The sequence below is a fragment of the Musa acuminata genome, unplaced genomic scaffold (assembly GCF_036884655.1).
Source record: "Musa acuminata AAA Group cultivar baxijiao unplaced genomic scaffold, Cavendish_Baxijiao_AAA HiC_scaffold_620, whole genome shotgun sequence".
Taxonomy (NCBI): domain Eukaryota; kingdom Viridiplantae; phylum Streptophyta; class Magnoliopsida; order Zingiberales; family Musaceae; genus Musa; species Musa acuminata.
Window position 1 is genome coordinate 12,501 of NW_027020859.1, and position 23,122 is coordinate 35,622.

Here is a 23,122-nt window from a genome sequence, read left to right on the forward strand (position 1 = left end):
ATATAACTATACTATAACTATATAACTATATAGTATAGTATAGTTCTATATAGTTATATAGTATACTTCTAAACTATATACTATAACTAACTATAATAATAATTCTGACTATTCTTCTGACTATTCTAACTATATCTAACTATAATATACAACATAATGTATTTATTTATATATTTATATTTTATATATTTATATTATGTTAATTATAGCTATAGCGAATCGGTCCTAAGATAAAAAAAAAGATAAGGATAAAGATACAATCTAAATGAAAATGAGACATTCCTCTGGTTTGATTCGGAAAAGGAGGAGATAGGACAAAAAAAAAGAAGAATGAATATCGACCGTTCCACTATTCCAAATCGCACTGTAAAAATGAAAGGGAGGGAGAAACATATATATGTTGGATATATCTATCCATATTGAATTGCGGATACATCAATGATAGAATCATTTCTGATTGAAACAAGGTTCATTCAATATAAATGAACTGATGGGGGATAGCCAAAAAAATCAAACAGCAGCATACACTTTTTCAATATAGAAATCATTATCTAACGAATTCAACGGGTCCAAACAAACAAAATAAATGAAAAGGATAGTTGGAATTCCAACTAGGTCTTGGTATCAAAGGGGATATGGCGAAATCGGTAGACGCTACGGACTTGATTGGATTGAGCCTTAGTATGGAAACCTGCTAAGTGGTAACTTCCAAATTCAGAGAAACCCTGGAATTAAAAATGGGCAATCCTGAGCCAAATCCTTATTTTGAGAAAACAAAGGTTTATAAAACTAGAATTTAAAAGGATAGGTGCAGAGACTCAATGGAAGCTGTTCTAACGAATGGAGTTGACTACGTTTTGTTGGTAGCAGGAATCCGTCTATAAAAATTACAGAAAAGATGGTCCTATATACCTAATACGTATGTATACATACTGCCATATCAAACGATTAATCATGACCCGAATCTATTATATTATAATTATATATAATTATAATATGAAAAATTCAGAGTTATTATGAATCCATTTCAATGGAAGTTGAAGGAAGAATCGAATATTCAATTATGAAATCATTCATTCCAGAGTTTGATAGATCTTTTGAAAAACTGATTAATCGGACGAGAATAAAGAGAGAGTCCCATTCTACATGTCAATACCGACAACAATGAAATTTATAGTAAGAGGAAAATCCGTCGACTTTTTAAATCGTGAGGGTTCAAGTCCCTCTATCCCCAATAAAAAGCCTATTTTACTTCCTAAGTATTTATCCTCTTCTTTTTTTTCATCAGTGGTTCAGTTCAAACAAAATTCACTATCTTTCTCATTCACTCTACTCTTTCACAAACGGATCCGAACTAAAATCCTTGGATCTTATCCCAATTTGGATAGAACCTGTACAAATGAACATATATGGGCAAAGAATCTCTATTATTGAATCATTCACAGTCCATATCATTATCCTTACACTTACTTGTCAAATTTTTTACTACTTTTTAGTCCCTTTAATTAACATAGACACAAGTACTCTACTAGGATGATGCACGGGAAATGGTCGGGATAGCTCAGTTGGTAGAGCAGAGGACTGAAAATCCTCGTGTCACCAGTTCAAATCTGGTTCCTGACACGTAAATAATGTATCGGATAGATATTCATACAAATTAATCGAGATAGATCGGGCGTTAATAGTCTAGAGCATGATACGTATTTACTCATCTAGATGTTACATATTTACTCATCTATTACATATATTTACTCATCTATTACATATTTACTCATCTAGATATATATATATATATATACCTCCCCTTGGGGGGATTGGTTACATATTTACTCATCTAGATGTATATATATATATACCTCCCCTTGGGGGGATTGGTAAAAAATATATGTATGGATGGTTATGGTAAAGAACAAAGTGAGATTATGCTCCCGTCTCTTTTTTCTTTCTTGTTTCTTCATACTGTGCTTTCTCTCATTCAAAAAGAATATTAAGTCTTCATCTATATTCAAAATAAAAATAAATAAGTAAAAGTAAAAAAAAACTTAAAAGTCGAGAGGAGTTAAAAGATAGCAATAGACAGAATGCACTTCAGACACAGTACAAATAAAATCCAATCCCTTTTCATTTCTTCATTTCATATTTTTGACATTTATTCCATTTCTTCACTCTTGCTTACGTTACTTTCCGAGGTCCATCTACATCTAAGTAAGTTATGTGCGCGGTACAAAGTTCATAGTGCAGAACTCTTTTGATTCATCCCATTGTTTCTGCTCATACGAAATGGATATGATCTATTCCAAATTTTGGAATATAAATGAAGTTTTTTTTAGGTTATCCATAATACGAATTAAAGTCCGGTTACTTTCTTTCATCTAGAACGGAACGTAAAAATATTCCTTCACTTGAAAGAAATCTGGAATCGTGTCATAGTCGTATTAAGTAAACATTAATTTCTTATCATTTAATGAGCATCTTGTATTTCATAGAAATTGGGGGTAATATAGTCCTTACGTAGGGGCCAACCTATCCAACTTTCCGGCATCAAAATACGTTTAAGGCGTGGATGATTATCATAAGAGATTCCCAACATATCATAAGATTCGCGTTCTTGAAAATCAGCACTTCTCCAAATCCAGAAAACAGACGGGATTCTAGGATTATTCCTTGGGGCAAATACTTTTATGCATACCTCTTCTGGTTTAGCTATACCATACTGTATTCTCGTAAGATGATACACACTGGCTAAAAATCCGCCTGGTGCTACATCATAGGCACACTGGGAGCGTAAATAATTGTAACCATATACATATGAAATGACAGCAATGGAATCCCAATCCTCGGTTTTTATTTGTAAAGTTTCTATTCCTCGGCAATCAAAGCCCAAAGATCTATGAACTAAATCATGGTTGACTAACCAATCAGATAAACGATCCTGCTGCATCTTCTTGATCTCTCCCACATTTGTATTTGTATGAGTATTTCAATTTACAATGAAATTTTTAAAGATTGACCCTTTCTTTCTTATTCTGCACAAAAGAACCTTACCTTGTCTGATTCACTAATTCATGGGGAGATACTGAACTTTTGGATTTGAAAAATGTTTCAGAAGGTATCTCTGAAGTAGATGGTGATTGATAGAGCAATTCTTGATCATAATTTCCAGTATGAGTACTGCGTCTAACACAAAACTTGTGATTGGTAGTAAAACATCGATTTTCCTGTTGAGACACAGTTCTATCTTCAAAGATTTCTCGAGATATTTTCTTACGAAGTTTCGTTATAGCATCTATAACCGCCTCTGGTTTAGGTGGGCAGCCCGGCAAATAGACATCGACAGGAATTAGCTTATCGACTCCACGAACAGTACTATAAGAATCAGTACTGAACATCCCTCCTGTAATAGTACAAGCTCCCATAGCAATGACATATTTTGGTTCAGGCATTTGCTCATATAATCTTACTAAAGAAGGAGCCATTTTCATTGTTACTGTGCCGGCTGTTAAAATTAGGTCTGCTTGTCTAGGACTCGATCTTGGTACCAATCCATAACGATCAAAGTCGAATCGCGAGCCTATTAATGAAGCAAATTCAATGAAACAACAACTGGTACCGTATAGAAGCGGCCATAAACTGGAAAGTCTTGACCAATTCGAAAGATCATTCAATGTAGTTGAAATAACTGAATTGGTAATTGTTTTGTCAACTAAGGGAAACTCAATCAAATTCATAACTGTCTCAATGTAATCTTTTCCTTCATTTTTATTTTGATTGTCTGAATATTCAGTTAAGACCATTCCAATGCTCCTTTTCGCCATGCATAAACTGAACCAACAATTGGGATAAGCACAAAAATTAAAGCTTCGATAAATACAGATACACCCAATACATCGAAACTCATTGCCCATGGATAAAGAAAGACCGTTTCAACATCAAAAACAACAAAAACTAGAGCAAACATGTAATAGCGGATTCGAAATTGTAACCAAGCATCCCCAATGGGTTCTATACCCGATTCATAACTAGAGAGCTTCTCTGGTCCTTCACTAACCGGGGCTAAAACTCCGGAAATTACAAATGCCAAGATAGGAATAACGCTTGATATTATTAGAAATGCCCAGAAAATATCATATTCGTGAAGCAGAAACATAAATGTACTCCTATTAATGTGGAATATGCTGAATTATTCGATTCGAATCGGAATTGTCAATTCATCCATAACTTCTTATCTTAGGCGAAACAAGAATTGATTTTGATCAAATCAAACTGCATAGTTTAGAGTTTGTTTGCTGTGGGGCATGTTTTGTTTAAAGATTCATCTAATGGAATCCCACTTACATTTTGGATTTCGATTCTATTTAGATATGGTGTAGACATAGGATGCTCTTACACAAACAAAACTCTCTCACTTTGTCTTGGGTTCTCTATCCTCTAGAAAAAGGTAATAAAATACTAAAATATCCTATGCCTATAACTATTCCTATGCCTATAACTATAATAAATATCAATACCCTATAATATAGTAAAGTAAATATCCTATAATTAAATACTATGAATACTATATTCATTAGAATACTATGTTGATTATATATAATCAACATAATGAAATAATAATAATTTCATTTCCTTTTTTTAAAACTTAAATTTTTCAATAGTCATATGGGGTAAAATGTCTAGGGATTTCTAGCATATTCTATATTATTCGAAGTATTCCTTTTTCATTAAAATCTGGGTATAGGATCATTGCTTCTATTGATTTGATACGAATATGAATACATAATCTAATGCATCGAATGATTTTTTATCTTTTTCTTGTCCTAGATTTCATTTCTATTTTTCTTAATTGATTCAATCCGTTGAATTGAGAGGTGACATATAACAACTTATATCTTTCTATACAAAAAATTGGAAACTTGGAACCTGTACTATCCCACCTCCTCAGAAATAAATAAGAAGAATCGAGTTATTTCATTAGAGTTAGAATGAAAGATTCATTCTATTTCGGACCAATCTCTAATACTAAACAAAGATTACGATTTGGAATGAACCAAAATACTTGTTTGTTTTGTTACGGCAATAACGCTTAATAATATAATGGTAAGACCAAGCAATGGGTTAGATTTCGCTACAAGAAAAAGGTTTTACAGCAAACCTATACTAGACAATGAAACATAGCAAAGAGTGGAGTAGTATAATCGACGGAATCATAAATGATTTACATAACATTTTCAAATAGAAAGAATCACACATTATCGAATGATTCGACGGACCAAATCAAATCCACAAACCCACTCAACTCATAGAATATAGAAGAAGAAACGTTAATATATTTAGGCCCAATTCGTTATCTCTCCATTATCTCTGAATCAATCAATAAGGTTGCTCTTGTTCTGCCAAAAAACGATTAGTGATTAGTTAGGGGGATTCTCCAAATACAAGACAAGACCCAAGACCAAGAAAAGAATAGGTCCTAGACCCATGTGACTTAGGATTAGACTTGGTTGGTCCCATAGAAATGAAAACCATACTAAACTATATACTAAACACTAAACTATATACTAAACAAAAATATAATATATTAGGATTAGGGCTATACGGACTCGAACCGTAGACCTTCTCGGTAAAACAGATCAAACTGATTATTATCGAAATGATTCGAACTGTTTCAAAGACCCAACATGCATTTTGTTGCATTGGGCTCTTTCATCAACTGATGTAAAGATCAGTTAGTCCACCATATTTTTTCTTTAGAGGAAGATAATGAGATGGTTCCATGTGCTCTGATTTATTATTTGTATTCTGATCTAGGAGCAATACCAAAGTGTTTCAAAGAAGGGTTATCTTGACTTAGGTCTGCCTTCGGCCTAGATCAACCTAAGTTAAATGGAATCTCTATCGCTCCGCTGCAACAGTCGAATATGAGACTTCATACACCTTAAAGTTCATAGGACGAAAAGAGGTTATTTTGAGGCCCTTATACTCATTATGCCTAGCATTGAATGGGCTGGGTATTTACCTTATCAACTATCAAATCAATGGCGGGTTCTATTTGATTTGGCAACTGAATTCGCGCCTGAATCGGACCGAACCAAATATTTGTCAGGCTATTGTTCTCTTGTTCCCTCGAACCTATGGAGTAAGACATCGATTTCTCAATACGATCAATTATGTTCATTGCATAATAGGCTCCTTTGAAAAGCATTGGCGCGCGTGTAAACGAGGTGCTCTACCAACTGAGCTATAGCCCTTGTCATAGACATCTTAACATATAGATAATTTCTTGTCAAGATGGATATTCCATAATCCACATCATAGCTCTCTGATCTATTTATTTTATTTACGCTTAACAGAACAGATTTATTTACGCTTAACAGAACAGATTAGTATTGCTTAGAAATAATATTCCACCTATAATCCCCGAAGTGATGGGTTCTTTTTGTGGTGATAAATGACCTACTTAACTCAGTGGTTAGAGTATTGCTTTCATACGGCGGGAGTCATTGGTTCAAATCCAATAGTAGGTAGAACTTATTAGATACCGGAGTCGATGAAATGATATCTAATAAGTTTTTCTACCCCATCTTCTTTTTTTGTTTTATCAGATTAGACTTGATTGTGTTCAATTGGCAGAATCAACATGTGGTGTATAATAAAGAACTTTTTAAAAACTTCTCTTTATTATTTTGATGTATTGACTTGACTAGTAGGAAATAACATTGACAGCCTCTACTCGTGTCCTAGCTCGTCTGAGAGCTAGATTCGCTTCAATTGCTTGTCTCTTACCCTCAGCTCTACTCAAGTTAGCTTCAGCTATTTCAAGAGCTTGTTGAGCTTCTTGCGGATCAATGTCAGTACTTATTTCCGCATCATTTCCTAAAATGGTGATTTCATTATTACCTATTCTAGCGAAACCACCCATCAGAGCCACCGTTAACCATTGGTCGTTGTTGAGGCGTATTCTCAAAAGACCTATATCTACAGCCGTGGCAATAGGGGCGTGGTTTGGTAATACGCCAATTTGGCCACTATTAGTAGATAAAATTATTTCTTTCACTTCTGAGTCCCAAATAATTCGATTAGGAGTCAGTACACAAAGATTTAAGGTCATTTCTTCAATTTGCTCTCCTCTTCTAAGTTCATAGCTTTCGCGGTAGCTTCATCGATGTTACCTACTAAATAAAAGGCCTGCTCGGGAAGACTGTCTAATTCTCCGGAAAGGATCAGTTGAAACCCCCTAATTGTTTCTGCAAGACCAACATATTTTCCTGGAGAACCAGTAAATACTTCTGCCACGAAGAAGGGTTGTGATAAGAAACGCTCGATTTTTCGTGCTCTTGCTACAGTTAAACGATCTTCTTCGGATAATTCGTCCAACCCAAGAATAGCTATAATGTCCTGAAGTTCTTTGTAACGTTGTGAAGTTTGCTTAACTCTTTGCGCAGTTTCATAATGTTCCTCGCCAACGATCCGAGGTTGTAACATAGTTGACGTTGAATCTAAAGGATCCACTGCTGGATAAATACCTTTGGCAGCTAATCCTCTCGATAATACGGTAGTAGCATCTAAATGTGCAAATGTCGTGGCAGGAGCAGGGTCGGTCAAATCGTCCGCAGGTACATAAACGGCTTGGATCGAAGTTATAGATCCCTCTTTGGTAGAAGTAATTCTTTCTTGCAAAGAACCCATTTCTGTACTAAGGGTAGGTTGATAACCCACTGCAGAAGGCATTCTCCCCAATAAGGCGGATACTTCTGATCCTGCTTGGACGAAACGAAAGATATTGTCGATGAATAGAAGTACGTCTTGTTCATTAACATCCCGGAAATATTCCGCCATAGTTAGGGCAGTCAAACCAACTCTCATACGAGCTCCCGGCGGTTCATTCATTTGACCGTAGACTAGAGCTACTTTTGATTCTGCAATATTTTTTTCATTAATTACTCCGGATTCTTTCATTTCCATGTAAAGATCATTTCCTTCACGAGTACGTTCGCCTACTCCGCCAAATACAGATACGCCTCCATGAGCTTTGGCAATGTTGTTGATCAATTCCATGATGAGTACTGTTTTACCTACTCCAGCTCCTCCAAATAGTCCGATTTTTCCTCCACGGCGATAAGGAGCTAAAAGATCCACTACTTTAATTCCTGTTTCAAAGATTGATAATTTCGTCTCTAACTGTATAAAGGCAGGTGCAGGTCTATGAATAGGAGATGTTGTGCTAGTATCTACAGGACCTAAATTATCAACAGGCTCCCCAAGAACGTTGAAAATTCGTCCGAGGGTAGCTCCACCGACTGGAACGCTTAGAGGAGCTCCCGTGTCAATCACTTCCATTCCTCTCATCAGTCCATCTGTAGCACTCATAGCTACAGCTCTAACTCGATTATTTCCTAATAATTGTTGTACCTCACAAGTCACATTAATTTGCTGACCAATAGTATCTCGACCCTTAACTACCAAAGCGTTATAAATATTAGGCATCTTGCCCGGAGGAAAAACAACATCCAGTACTGGGCCAATAATTTGAGCGATACGCCCTAGGTTTTGTTCTTCAAGTGTGGAAACCGCAGGACTAGAAGGGGTAGGATTGATTCTCATAATTATAATTAAAGTAAAGTATGTCGAAAGTTTTTTTGAATAGTGCCATGCCAAGTCGAAAATAAATGTCCGATAGCAAGTTGATCGGTTAATTCAATAAGAAATAAATGGGAGTTAGCACTTGATTTAGTTGGTACCACCCAACCGAATACGATTCAATCGTTTACTCATTCAATTACTCATTCAATGAGTCAATTTTCAAGTTCAGCCAATCCTTCTTTTTTTCAAAAGAAATATTAAGTACATGAAATCACGAGTAAGTCTCTTTCATTTCTCTATCATTATAGAAAAACCATCCGTATTAGATTCTATTATCTATAGAATTCGAACCCGAACTCCATTTATGATTCATTATTTCGATCTAATTGGCCATTGTTCTTTTTTTTTTTTGAATAGATATTGGATTTCCGCCTATCTATTCTTTATACCCTTTTAGGATGAATTATGCCTATTTTCACATCTAGGATTTACATATACAACATATATCACTGTCAAGAGTGAATTTTTCTTAGTATTTGGATTCAAAATAAGAAGGAGATCCATTTGATTTTATTGTAAACTTGCAAAACAAACATTGGGTTTGGGTTGCGCCATATATCAAAGAGTATACAATAATGATGTATTTGGAGTATACAATAATGATGTATTTGATGAATCAAATACATGGTCTAATAATGAACCATTTCATTTTAACATAACATTGAAATTAGTTGATAATATTAGTTGAATATTTTTTTTCTTTTTTTTTATTTTTATTTTTGTCAAAGGTTTCATTCATGCATAATCTATATCGAGTAGACCTTGTCGTTGTGAGAATTCTTAATTCATGAGTTGTAGGGAGGGACTTATGTCACCACAAACAGAGACTAAAGCAAGTGTTGGATTTAAAGCTGGTGTTAAAGATTACAAATTGAATTATTATACTCCTGACTACGAAGTCAAAGATACTGATATCTTGGCAGCATTCCGAGTAACTCCTCAACCTGGAGTTCCGCCCGAAGAAGCAGGGGCTGCGGTAGCTGCCGAATCTTCTACTGGTACATGGACAACTGTGTGGACTGATGGACTTACCAGTCTTGATCGTTACAAAGGGCGATGCTACCACATCGAGGCCGTTGTTGGGGAGGAAAATCAATATATTGCTTATGTAGCTTATCCTTTAGACCTTTTTGAAGAAGGTTCTGTTACTAACATGTTTACTTCCATTGTGGGTAATGTATTTGGTTTCAAAGCCTTACGAGCTCTACGTCTGGAGGATCTGCGAATTCCCACTTCTTATTCCAAAACTTTCCAAGGCCCGCCTCACGGCATTCAGGTTGAAAGAGATAAGTTGAACAAGTATGGTCGTCCCCTATTGGGATGCACTATTAAACCAAAATTGGGATTATCTGCAAAAAACTACGGTAGAGCGGTTTATGAATGTCTACGTGGTGGACTTGATTTTACCAAAGATGATGAAAACGTAAACTCACAACCATTTATGCGTTGGAGAGATCGTTTCTTATTTTGCACCGAAGCACTTTTTAAAGCGCAGGCCGAAACAGGTGAAATCAAAGGACATTACTTGAATGCTACTGCGGGTACATGTGAAGAAATGATGAAAAGGGCCATATGTGCCAGAGAATTAGGAGTTCCTATCGTAATGCATGACTACTTAACTGGTGGATTCACTGCAAATACTAGCTTGGCTCATTATTGCCGTGACAACGGCCTACTTCTTCACATCCATCGCGCAATGCATGCAGTTATTGATAGACAGAAAAATCATGGTATGCATTTCCGTGTACTAGCTAAAGCATTACGTATGTCTGGTGGAGATCATATTCACGCCGGTACAGTAGTAGGTAAACTGGAAGGGGAACGTGAGATGACTTTAGGTTTCGTTGATTTATTACGTGATGATTATATCGAAAAAGACCGAAGTCGCGGTATTTTCTTCACTCAAGATTGGGTCTCTATGCCAGGTGTTCTGCCCGTGGCTTCAGGGGGTATTCATGTTTGGCATATGCCTGCTCTGACCGAAATCTTTGGGGATGATTCCGTACTACAGTTTGGCGGAGGAACTTTAGGACACCCTTGGGGAAATGCACCTGGTGCAGTAGCTAATAGGGTGGCTTTAGAGGCGTGTGTACAAGCTCGTAATGAGGGACGTGATCTTGCTCGTGAAGGTAATGAAATTATCCGTGAAGCTAGCAAATGGAGCCCTGAACTAGCCGCTGCTTGTGAAGTATGGAAAGAGATCAAATTCGAATTCGAACCAGTAGATAAGCTAGATAAAGAGAAAAAGTAAGTGTGCATAATTCAGTAATTCCTGTTTGTTCTCCTAATTGATTGCAATTAAAGTCGGCCCAATCTTTTCCTAAAAAAAAGATTGGGCCGATTGCCGAATAAAAAAAAAAAGAATGAGCATTCTATACTATGTATTTGCATATATCTTTTATATGTACAGATGTACAGATCTTACCTATATATATACAAGATAAGATCGAAGACTAAACAACTCAATACTTCTATTGTTTGTTGTTGGATCCATAGGATTGGATTAATTATGGATCCTTGGGATTGGTGGACTTTTTTATATCTCCTAGTTTCAGGCCATAGATCAAGCCAAGGGAAAGGCTCCTTTACCCATCCTATATATTGTCTTTTTCGTTCCATGTTAAAATAGAAACTTAATTATTTGATTATACGAGAACAAATTCTTTATTCTTTATTTATAGAAATAAACAACTATCTCTATTTTCGATGAGAATTTGTACATCACATGGAAGAAAGCTGTGTCTTTCTATTTTAAAATTTATAAAAAGATTCTATCAATATATATTGAAGTGATACCTCGGCTTCCCACAAAGGAGAATCATTTCTTTCAATACTTACTCGTTCTTTCAATACTTACTCGTTATTAATTAACAATCCTAATGATTAGGATTAGATTCGTATGCTTAATTCTGATAAGAAATCAAATAGTGAAAGTAAAATGATTATCCATCGAATGTATTGTATTTCATCAAATAGGGGGTAGAAAGACTCTATGGGAAAATGGTGGTTCCGTTCGATGTTGTCTAACGAGAAGTTAGAACATAGGTGTGGGCTAAGTAAATCTAGGTGTGGGCTAAGTAAATCAATGGATAGTCTTGATGGTATTGGACATACCAGTAGAAGTGAACAACCTATTCTAAACGATACGAAGAACGATACGAAGAAAAAGATTCCTAGTTGGAATCATAGTGGTAATTATAGTTTCACTAATGTTGATTCTTTATTTGAAATCAAGGATATTTGGAGTTTGATCTCTGATGACACTTTTTTAGTTAGGGATAGTAATGGTGACAGTTACTCTGTATATTTTGATATTGAAAATCAGATTTTTGAGGTTGACAATGATAGTTCTTTTCTGAGTGAACTAGAAAAAAAACTTTCTAGTTATTTGAGTAGGGGGTCTAAGAAAAAGAATCACTACTATTATCATTACATGTATGATACTCAATCTGGTTGGAATAATCACATTAATAGTTGCATTGATAGTTATCTTCGTTTTGAAGTCAGTATTAATAGTTCTATTTCGGGTAGTACCAACAATTACAGTGACAGTTACTTTTATAACTTCATTTGTACTGAAAATAGAAATAGTAGTGAGAGCGGTAGGTCTAGTAAAAGAACTAGAAAAAATTTCAATGATTTCCATGAAGAGGTGGAATCCGATTTCCATGAAGAAGTAGAATTCCACGAAGAAGTAGAATCCGACTTCCATGAAGAAGTAGAATCCGATTTCCATGAAGAAGTAGAATTCCACGAAGAAGTAGAATCCAATGATTTCAATGAAGAAGTAGAATCTGATTTCAATGAAGAAGTGGAATCCGATTTCAATGAAGAAGTGGAATCCGATTTCAATGAAGAAGTGGAATCCGATTTCAATGAAGAAGTGGAATCCGATTTCAATGAAGAAGTAGAATTCCATGAAGAAGTAGAATTCCATGAAGAAGTAGAATCCGACTTCCATGAAGAAGTAGAATCCAATGATTTCAATATAAATCAAAAATACAAACATTTATGGGTTCAATGCGAAAATTGTTATGGATTAAATTATAAAAAATTTTTTAAGTCAAAAATGAATATTTGTGAACAGTGTGGATATCATTTGAAAATGAGTAGTTCAGATAGAATTGAACTTTCGATTGATCCCGGAACTTGGGATCCTCTGGATAAAGATATGATATCTATAGACCCCATTGATTTTCGTTCAAAAGAGGAACCTTATGGAGATCGTATCGATTCTTATCAAAGAAGGACAGGTTTAGCTGATGCTATTCAAACAGGCATAGGTCAAATAAATGGTATTCCCGTAGCAATTGGCGTTATGGATTTTCAGTTTATGGGAGGTAGTATGGGATCCGTAGTAGGCGAGAAAATTACTCGTTTGATCGAGTATGCTACTAATCGATCTCTACCTGTCATTATTGTGTGTGCTTCTGGAGGAGCACGCATGCAAGAAGGAAGTTTGAGCTTGATGCAAATGGCTAAAATATCTTCTGCTTCATCTAATTATCAATCAGATAAAAAGTTATTCTATGTATCAATTCTTACATCTCCTACAACTGGTGGAGTAACAGCCAGTTTTGGTATGTTGGGGGATATCATTATTGCTGAACCTAACGCCTACATTGCATTTGCGGGTAAAAGAGTAATTGAACAAACATTAAAAAAGGTAATACCTGAAGGTTCACAAGTGTCTGAGTATTTATTCCATAAAGGTTTATTCGACCCAATAGTACCACGTAATCTTTTAAAAGGTGTTCTGGGTGAGTTATTTCAGCTCCACGGTTTCTTTCCCTTGAATCCAAGTTCAAAAATGTAAAGTATAGCACTAGATTCAGTTATTTTATTTGTAGCGAACAAGTATTTAATTCGTCGTAATCAGGTGTTTTCTTTGGTGACATAAGTTCTCCTTGTAATAAGAGACAGAGGTTTCGGATAATTTTTATTTTATATTTTATTATATTTTATTTATTATATTTTAGAATATAGAATATATAGTTTTAGAATATAGAATATATAGTTTCTATCTAGTCATTTTCTATCTAATCATATAGAATTATAGTTGATATTACTTATTACTTATAAATAAATATTATAAATAAATAATATTTATTATAATTTTTTATAATATATTTATAATATAATAATGGCTTGATATAATATAATAATGGCTTGATATTACTTATAATAGATATATCATAAGTAATAGATATATCATAAGAAGATATCTTTCTAATAGATAGAAATATTAAAACAGATAGAAATATTAAATTGAGGCACCTATTCTATGACAGATCCCAACTTACCCTCTATTTTTGTGCCTTTAGTGGGCCTAGTATTTCCGGCAATTGCAATGGTTTCCTTATTTCTTCATGTCCAAAAAAATAAGATTGTCTAGACCCAATGGGACCGAATCTTATCAATTTATTTCAACACTGGATGATAATACAGATATTTATCTCGTGTAATATGGTATGATATGTGGCTCTTTCCGAACACACAAATGAAAGAATCGTTATGCGGATATATGATATCTGCATAAATGCATGTATATGTGAATATAGCTGGTTCAAAATGGATTAGTGAATATTTTAAATAGAAAGTCAATGTATCTAACCAATTACTCTCCTAATGTTTCACATCAGAATAGTGCTAGTTGATGAAAGTTACTTCGGGATCAAGAAAGGTAAAGTCAAATTTATTTGGGTTATTCGCTCAATTCCAATCGAATGCACTGGATCTAGTATAGTATGAATTGGCGATCAGAACATATATGGATAGAACTTATAACGGGGTCTCGAAAAACGAGTAATTTTTGCTGGGCCTGTATCCTTTTTTTAGGTTCACTAGGATTCTTAGTGGTTGGAACTTCCAGTTATCTTGGTAGGAATTTGATACCCGTATTTACATCTCAGCAAATCATTTTTTTTCCACAAGGGATCGTGATGTCTTTCTACGGGATCGCGGGTCTATTCATTAGCTCGTATTTGTGGTGCACAATTTCGTGGAATGTAGGTAGCGGTTATGACCGATTCGATAGAAAAGAAGGAATAGTGTGTATTTTTCGCTGGGGATTTCCTGGAATAAATCGTCGCATCTTCCTTCGCTTCTTTATGAGAGATATCCAATCAATCAGAATAGAGGTTAAAGAGGGTCTTTATACTCGTCGTGTCCTTTATATGGAAATCAGAGGCCAAGGAGCCATTCCCTTGACTCGTACTGATGAGAATTTTACTCCACGAGAAATTGAACAAAAAGCTGCCGAATTGGCCTATTTCTTGCGCGTACCAATTGAAGTATTTTGAAACGAACTGAAGTGAAGAATAAAATGAAGAATAAATATTTTCTCAAGATGGGGGAAGGAACTTGCTAATTCCTCTTTTAATACAACTGAAGTTTCTTCATTCTTTTATACTAGAAAAAGGTCTAATCTAACTAACGAATCTAATCTAATAAGTATAGATATAAATTCATCAAACCTATCCGAACATGTATTTCGTAATACAGAATTCATCTTTTTAGGCCCAAGATTTGGAATTGATACCCTTTTCTGGTTAGACGGTGAAACATTTCGAAAGAATTAATTGATCCAGGGGGAGTTTTTTCGTCTCGAAACTCGATTCGTTACTTCAAGTGGGTTTTCGAGTATTCATCGAAAGGAACAAATGAAAATAAAATTGGTTCAAATTTGCCCAATTGAGATATCTGGAATAATATTTATTTCTTTTTTTCTCATTTTCATCCGAAAAGAACTCTTATTCTATGTCTATATTCCTTCTAAATCAAAAAAAAAATAAAATTATTACACAATAATAGGAAAGGAATAGACCCATAGGTCAATACCTTGTTATACAACTCGTGCTTCAAAGAAATATCAGATCAGATAGAGTCAACGAATGAAGCAGGTTCATTAACAATTCAATTCACAGAAAAAAAAAAATGAAAAAAAAGAAAGCATCGGCCTCCCTCCCATATCTCGCATCTATAGTATTTTTGCCCTGGTGGGTCTCTTTCTCATTTAATAAATGTCTGGAACCTTGGGTTACTAATTGGTGGAATACCAGGCAATCCGAAAATTTTTTGAATCATATTCAAGAGAAAAACGTTCTGGAAAGATTCATAGAATTAGAAGAACTATTCCTATTGGACGAAATGATAAAGGAGTACCCGGAAACGCATATACAAAAACTTCATATAGAAATACACAAGGAAACAATACAATTAGTCAAAGCACACAATGAATATGATCTCCATATCATTTTGCATTTCTCGACAAATATAATCTGTTTCGCTATTCTAAGTGGTTATTTTATTCTGAGTAATGAAGAACTCGTCATTCTTAATTCTTGGGTTCAGGAATTCCTCTATAACTTAAGTGACACAATAAAAGCTTTTTCTATTCTTTTAGTTACTGATTTATGGATCGGATTTCACTCGACCCATGGTTGGGAACTAATGATTGGTTCGGTCTACAACGATTTTGGATTGGATCATAACGATCAAATTATATCTGGTCTTGTTTCCACTTTTCCAGTTATTCTAGATACAATTGTGAAATATTGGATCTTCCTTTTTTTAAATCGTGTATCTCCTTCGCTTGTAGTAATTTATCATTCAATGAATGAATAAAGAACTCATTTGATCTTATTATATCAATCAAATCAGAATCTTTCTTCGTGTATAAAGAAAGTATTTTCAATTTGACTTAATTCTTTATACTTTTATCTGTTCAAGGTATTCGTCCTATATTCCAGTACAATTATTCCAGTACAATGACAGACTCGTGTATAGGGAACTATACTAGCTACCTATCTAATTTATTGTAGAAATTCGGGGATCAATGATTGGACATGCAAAATAAAAATACTTTTTCTTGGGTAAAGGAAGAGATGACTCGATCCATTTCTGTATCGATCATGATATATGTAATAACTCGGGCATCTATTTCAAATGCATATCCCATTTTTGCGCAGCAGGGTTATGAAAACCCGCGAGAAGCAACGGGACGAATTGTATGTGCCAATTGCCATTTAGCTAATAAACCCGTGGATATTGAAGTTCCGCAAGCTGTGCTTCCTGATACTGTATTTGAAGCAGTTGTTCGAATCCCTTATGATAAGCAACTGAAACAAGTTCTTGCTAATGGTAAAAAGGGGACTTTGAATGTGGGGGCTGTTCTCATTTTACCCGACGGATTCGAATTAGCCCCCCTTGATCGTATTTCTCCTGAGTTGAAAGAAAAGATAGGAAATCTGTCTTTTCAGAGTTATCGTCCCAACAAAAGAAATATTATTGTGATAGGTCCTGTTCCCGGTCAGAAATATAGTGAAATCGTCTTTCCCATTCTTTCCCCCGACCCTGCTACGAAGAAAGACGTTCACTTCTTAAAATATCCCATATACGTAGGTGGGAACAGAGGAAGGGGTCAGATTTATCCTGATGGTAGCAAAAGTAACAATACAGTCTATAATGCTACATCAGCAGGTATAGTAAGCAGAATAGTACGTAAAGAAAAAGGGGGATATGAAATAACCATAGTTGATGCATCGGATGGACATCAAGTGGTTGATATTATACCTCCAGGACCAGAACTTCTTGTTTCAGAGGGTGAATCCATCAAGCTTGATCAACCATTAACAAGCAATCCCAATGTGGGAGGCTTTGGTCAGGGAGATGCAGAAATAGTGCTTCAAGACCCATTACGGGTCCAAGGTCTTTTGTTCTTCTTGGCATCTGTTATTTTGGCACAAGTTTTTTTGGTTCTTAAAAAGAAACAGTTTGAAAAGGTTCAATTGTACGAAATGAATTTCTAGGTGCAGAGATTCCTTAACATCAAGTTGGTAAAAAGCGCCGAATTTTTTTTGATCCATACAATTATGTATGATCAAAAAATCTGTAAACCTTTTTGGTTGCTTTGTTTATACTTTTTTTTCGTTTTGCGGGATGTCTGGAATTCATTACTTGTATCCTATTCTTAGTAATAGACAATAGACATACAAAGAAAGAGAATACAGAGCAAGGATGGGAAAAATGAAAGAAAGAAATCCTTTTAGGAGGGATTACTAGTCTTACGAGTCTTCTATTCGACACAAGAAAAGGGCGGAAAATCCTTTTTCTTGTGTCGTCTTATATCGAAATAATAATGATTTTTTCTCCTGTTCGTCAAAGATTACCATTCCTTCTTTTCCGGGTCCACCAGAACTCTTTTGGTTAGATTCATAGGAAGTTGTGGACAAACAAAAAGAGAGAAAGGATTAGGGGAATAATTGATTGAGCAAATAGAACTTCTTCAATTAACTTAAACTTTTAACTTAGAGAAATTATTCAAGAGAAATTATTCAAACAAATTATATTATAGAGTTTTATAGAGTAAGTTCTATAGAGTAAGTTCTATTAGTAGTTTAGTATAGAAATTATTTGCAGGATGTCTCATGCGTAGAAATCTATATAATATTGTATTATTCAGAAAATCCATTGATTACTCTTTTCTTGTTTCTTCATAAGAGTTAATATTATGGAGGAAAGGAAGAACAGAGACTATGAATCAATCAATAGATTCAATTCTTCAAAAACATTATTAAGAAACAAAAGAATAGAGTGGTTTGAAACATCAGAGCAAAGGATCCGTTTTGTCATTTCATTTCTACGAATATAATATTTTGATTATGTTGACTGGCCAATTTGTATGTTATGGAATAGATCATAATCTTCCTATAAGAGTAAGAAAAGAACTCAACGGGACCTTATCGCTCTAATTAGACAAAGGAGGGTAAGGTCCCGTTGAGTTCTTTTCTTACTCTTTCATGTCTACAATCCGGTTTATCCGATTACTAGAGAGATGAACCCAACCCAGAATATGAACCGTAAAAGAAAACACCTATTAAACCGATCACAGGAATACCAGTTACAGTACCAACCAGCCAAAGAGGAATCCTTCCAGTAGTATCGGCCATTTCCCCTACTTTCCTCCACATTTTCTCAAATGGTCGTGCTAGAGACAAAAACAGTCATGGATAATTATGAGGATGGTATCTTTCCGAATGGGATAAGAGAATTCCTACTATTCTCTTTCTTTCTTTCAATTGAAGAAATAATTGGAAAATAAAACAGCAAGTACAAAAATGAGTAATAAACCCCAGTATAGACTGGTACGATTCAATTCAACATTTTGTTCATTCGGGTTTGATTGTGTCATAGCTCTATAATTCAAATTAGGTTTATCGTTGGATGAACTGCATTGCTGATATTGACCCCAAAAAAGAAACGGTAGGTACAGCTAGTCCGTGAACAGCCAACCATCGCACTGTAAAAATTGGATAGGTTCGATCTATGGTCATTGGGGGCCTCCTAAAAGGATTTACTAAATTCATCAAGTTGTTCCAAAGAATCAAAACGGCCGGTTATCAATGGAATACCTTGTCGGCTCTCTGTGAAATACTCGTTTGGCCGAGGACTTCCAAACACGTCGTAAGCTAAACCCGTACTGACGAATAACCAACCCGCAATGAATAGGGAAGGTATAGTAATGCTATGAATGACCCAGTATCGAATACTGGTAATAATATCAGCAAAAGAACGTTCTCCCGTGCTTCCAGACATTCTGAGCTCCACAAATTTTTGTACATTCAAAAAAGGGAATCGATTCCTTGAAAGATGGGATCAGTAAATGGAAAACTACTGATATTGCATCTTTGTGAGATCGTCAATTTTGTACCAAAGGTTTATTTCAAGTATACCGAATCAGTATAGCTATCCTTCCTCTGGCACAGCAACGCAGTCTCGATCGGTACCGAAATGCTACATAATTCTTTTCTTCTTTTTTTGTTCCTTGTCTATGCATAACTCTATGTTATTCAATAGATCAATAGAAAATTACTCAAATTCCTTATAAGATTTCCATTATTGGATTCATAATAGAAAGTAAAGATCTTGGAAAAGCGTGAATCGATGGTTTCTAATAATTTATGAAGCATATTATAATATTCACACAATTCAATTATATGTATGCGAAATCTATAATAAACCCATTTTTTGGTTAAAAGTTTTTTTGTTCAAATCTTTTTATTTCAAGTAATTGGTTGGTCGTATAATACAATAAATATACTGTAATACAAAATACAATAGTATATACTATATTAGTGAAAGAAACAGAACATGAAAGAAACAGAACCCAGTTGGAACAATCCATATTCGTGATGCAACCGTTATTGTATTAGATCCAAAACAAAGGTTCTTTCTTGACCAAACTAGAAGTATGGAACTCCATGATATGGAAAGACAGAATATAGAATCTAAAAGGATAATGGAAGTTGTTCGTCTTTGAATCGAGTTGGACCTGAAAAAAAAGAATAAAAATATAAAAATGAAAAATAGAGTAAAGGTTTTATTTTTTTCGATAGATCGTGGGACACCTTTTTCTTTTCATTCGAAATATTATGTTATGGGCAATTAAGCAACCTATTACTGTACTGAGTCCAATGAGTTAAAATAAATAAAAGGTAAATAGTATCAGGCCGTTCGTTCCAAAAAGGATTAGATCCTATTGAAATAGAAAGGAAATGATTAAAATGGAATTTTCAAATCCAATTCTTTTATTCCAAAATTACTTAAATTACTTATATTTTATTTAATATTTTATTTAATATTTAAGTATAAGTCCATAAGTAATTTAAGTTTTGAATGAAGTTACACGGCACAGTTCTTAATTACTATTACTTTTACTTATACTTTATATTTTACTTACTTTTACTATTACTTTATTCAACTCACAAATACTTTATTCAACTCACAAATTCCACAATGAATCTGTTGATTCCGAATCATAGGATCGGTCAATGTCACAGCAGATGAATCGAATTTTTCTACCTATGTCACTCTTAGTTAGTCTTATCTATAATGACTGATGAATCCAGAATTTTCAATTGGAACTAAACTAATTCTGTCAATTGATTTTTTCTTGCCGTCGTATTTTGTAAAAATTGAAACTTAGGTAAGTGTTTTATCAACATATGTAGCAAAAGAACATATCTAATTTAGCTCTTTCATGCTTACTATAACTAGTTATTTCGGTTTTCTACTGGCTGCTTTAACTATAACCTCAGCTCTATTCATTGGTTTGAACAAGATACGACTTATTTGAAATGAATTGAATGAAAAATTGATAAAAACGAATATTTCTCTGAGATTCCGGGTATTCTATGGTTCTTTCTCACATCAATTGCCAATTCTTGGTCATTGAGATTCACGGATAATTCAGATTAATATTTAGGGATAGATCTTACCTTTCTTTTTATCCCCTTAAACAAACCGAAATGATTGAAGTTTTTCTATTTGGAATCGTCTTAGGTCTAATTCCTATTACTTTAGCAGGATTATTCGTAACCGCATATTTACAATATAGACGTGGTGATCAGTTGGACCTTTGATTGAGTAATATTTCTTTCTTTTTTTGATTGACCTCCTGCAGGAAGGAGGTCAAATTCAAGTTACAATTCAACTTTTTGTTTTGTTAAATTATTAATTATTTTATTGTGATTCGACATCAAATAAACCGAATCACGCTCTGTAGGATTTGAACCTACGACATCGGGTTTTGGAGACCCGCGTTCTACCGAACTGAACTAAGAGCGCTTTCTTATCCTTATGACAGGAGATACGACTGTACTGTAAAGAAAAGTAATTTTTCTACCCCCAATACGTCTTGCATACATATAGTATGCAAGACCGGAAGATTATGTCCAATTTTAATCGATCTCAATGAATCCCTCGTTACTGCCCATGGGAGAAGTAATAGGTAGGGATGACAGGATTTGAACCCGTGACATTTTGTACCCAAAACAAACGCGCTACCAAGCTGCGCTACATCCCTTTTCAAAATTGTTGTACAGTTTCATTGTACAAAATCCCTGTCTTGTTTTCCATATCGTCATTTTCTCCTCCATCTATATACAATTTTCTTGTCATTTCTTCTTTTTGGTTTCATATAATAAAAGAATTATATACATCTGAAACCTAACGTATAAAAAAGTTAATATTTATCAGTAATGCTCAGGAACAAGGGATTAGATTTTTTTTCTTTTACAAAAAAAGAAAAAAATCTATTGCTTCATTGTACATATCTATTTTAGTTAGGAATCCTGTTTAGTTAGGAATTCCGTGTAAAAAAATACAAATGATCTTGAACTACAGCATCTGACCATATATGTATTACAATCCATAATAGAAGGAGGATTTTCAATGCGAGATATAAAAACATATCTCTCCGTGGCACCTGTGCTAAGTACTCTATGGTTTGGGTCTTTAGCAGGCCTATTGATAGAAATTAATCGGTTATTTCCGGATGCCTTGTCATTCCCCTTTTTTTAATTCTAGTTATTGATTGATATGCGAAGAAATGAAGAAAATTAGAGATACAATTCCACGTGACTAAAATTTCGAATTTCGCCCCTATTTTTTCAGTTCTTTAGGATAGGAAGGAAAAGAAAAAAGTGTATTGAACCTCAGCAAAAATGTGGTAGATCGAAGATCGAATTTTGGAGAACAGAAATGAAAATGTGGATCCAGTCTACGGCGAGTTCCACGAAATCATAGCATAGAAAGAAGATATTTAACTTAAATAATAAATAAAATAAATATTAATAAAATATTGAGATTTAGGATAGGAACAATTGAGAGTTAGAAAGAAATTGTATTATTTAATTATTACTCCATTAAATTATTACTTTATTATTCTAGTAAAATTGTTACTCCATTAATATAATATTAATTATCATTATATAATGAAATGATAATTGCAACGAAATACTTAGAAATTCCATTTCTAGTTAGTAACTTCTATCGATTTTTTTTGTTCTTTTCTTCTTCTTCAGCTCGGATCGAAAATAGAAGAGTTAAGCCGATCCAAAATTCAAAGGAGGTTCATGGCCAAGGGTAAAGATGTCAGAGTCATAGTTATTTTGGAATGTACCAGTTGTGCCCGAAATGATGTCAATAAAGAATCGCCAGGTATTTCTAGATATATTACTCAAAAGAATCGACACAATACGCCTGGTCGATTAGAATTGAGAAAATTTTGTCGCTATTGTAACAAGCATACGATTCATGGAGAAATAAAGAAATAGATCGAACAGAACGCGTGTGCGCTCTCGCCAAGGAAGAGGAAGAACTTAACATATATTTAGAAGAACTTAACATATATTTAACATACTTAACATATATTTAACATATATAATATACATAATGTATAATATACATAATGTATAAGATATATAATATACATAATGTATACAAATCAAAGCCTATTTTGGTCGGATCTGAACTGAAGTGAATAAAGAAATAGAATTTTAGAAATAAGGAATAAACCATGGATAAATCCAAGCAATCTTTTCGTAAATCCAAGCGATCTTTTCGTAGGCGTTTGCCCCCAATTGGATCGGGGGATCGAATCGATTATAGAAACATGAGTTTAATTAGTCGATTTATTAGTGAA

General features: G+C 34.3%; 4 protein-coding genes and 3 non-coding genes across 7 annotated transcripts; 4 read left to right on the forward strand and 3 right to left on the reverse strand.

Annotated features, from left to right (window-relative positions):
* The first annotated feature begins 1,550 nt into the window (after positions 1-1,550).
* TRNAF-GAA (transfer RNA phenylalanine (anticodon GAA)) lies at positions 1,551-1,623 on the forward strand. The gene has a single exon. It is a non-coding gene; the product is annotated as a tRNA-Phe (tRNA).
* Positions 1,624-3,746: 2,123 nt separating this feature from the next.
* Positions 3,747-9,101, reverse strand: LOC135662416 (ATP synthase subunit beta, chloroplastic). Its single transcript, XM_065176656.1, has one exon. It carries the CDS (start codon positions 8,596-8,598, stop codon positions 7,102-7,104), a length of 1,497 nt encoding a protein of 498 aa, XP_065032728.1. The 5' UTR covers positions 8,599-9,101; the 3' UTR covers positions 3,747-7,101.
* Positions 9,102-9,222: 121 nt separating this feature from the next.
* LOC135662417 (ribulose bisphosphate carboxylase large chain) lies at positions 9,223-10,967 on the forward strand. Its single transcript, XM_065176658.1, has one exon. It carries the CDS (start codon positions 9,425-9,427, stop codon positions 10,886-10,888), a length of 1,464 nt encoding a protein of 487 aa, XP_065032730.1. The 5' UTR covers positions 9,223-9,424; the 3' UTR covers positions 10,889-10,967.
* Positions 10,968-11,560: 593 nt separating this feature from the next.
* LOC135662415 (acetyl-coenzyme A carboxylase carboxyl transferase subunit beta, chloroplastic-like) lies at positions 11,561-15,591 on the forward strand. Its single transcript, XM_065176655.1, has one exon. It carries the CDS (start codon positions 11,630-11,632, stop codon positions 13,451-13,453), a length of 1,824 nt encoding a protein of 607 aa, XP_065032727.1. The 5' UTR covers positions 11,561-11,629; the 3' UTR covers positions 13,454-15,591.
* LOC135662419 (cytochrome f) lies at positions 14,243-22,789 on the forward strand. Its single transcript, XM_065176659.1, has one exon. The coding sequence runs from the start codon at positions 16,485-16,487 to the stop codon at positions 17,445-17,447; it is 963 nt and encodes a 320-aa protein (XP_065032731.1). The 5' UTR covers positions 14,243-16,484; the 3' UTR covers positions 17,448-22,789.
* Positions 21,191-21,264, reverse strand: TRNAW-CCA (transfer RNA tryptophan (anticodon CCA)). The gene has a single exon. It is a non-coding gene; the product is annotated as a tRNA-Trp (tRNA).
* On the reverse strand, positions 21,429-21,502 carry TRNAP-UGG (transfer RNA proline (anticodon UGG)). Its single transcript has one exon. It is a non-coding gene; the product is annotated as a tRNA-Pro (tRNA).
* Positions 22,790-23,122: the final 333 nt, after the last annotated feature.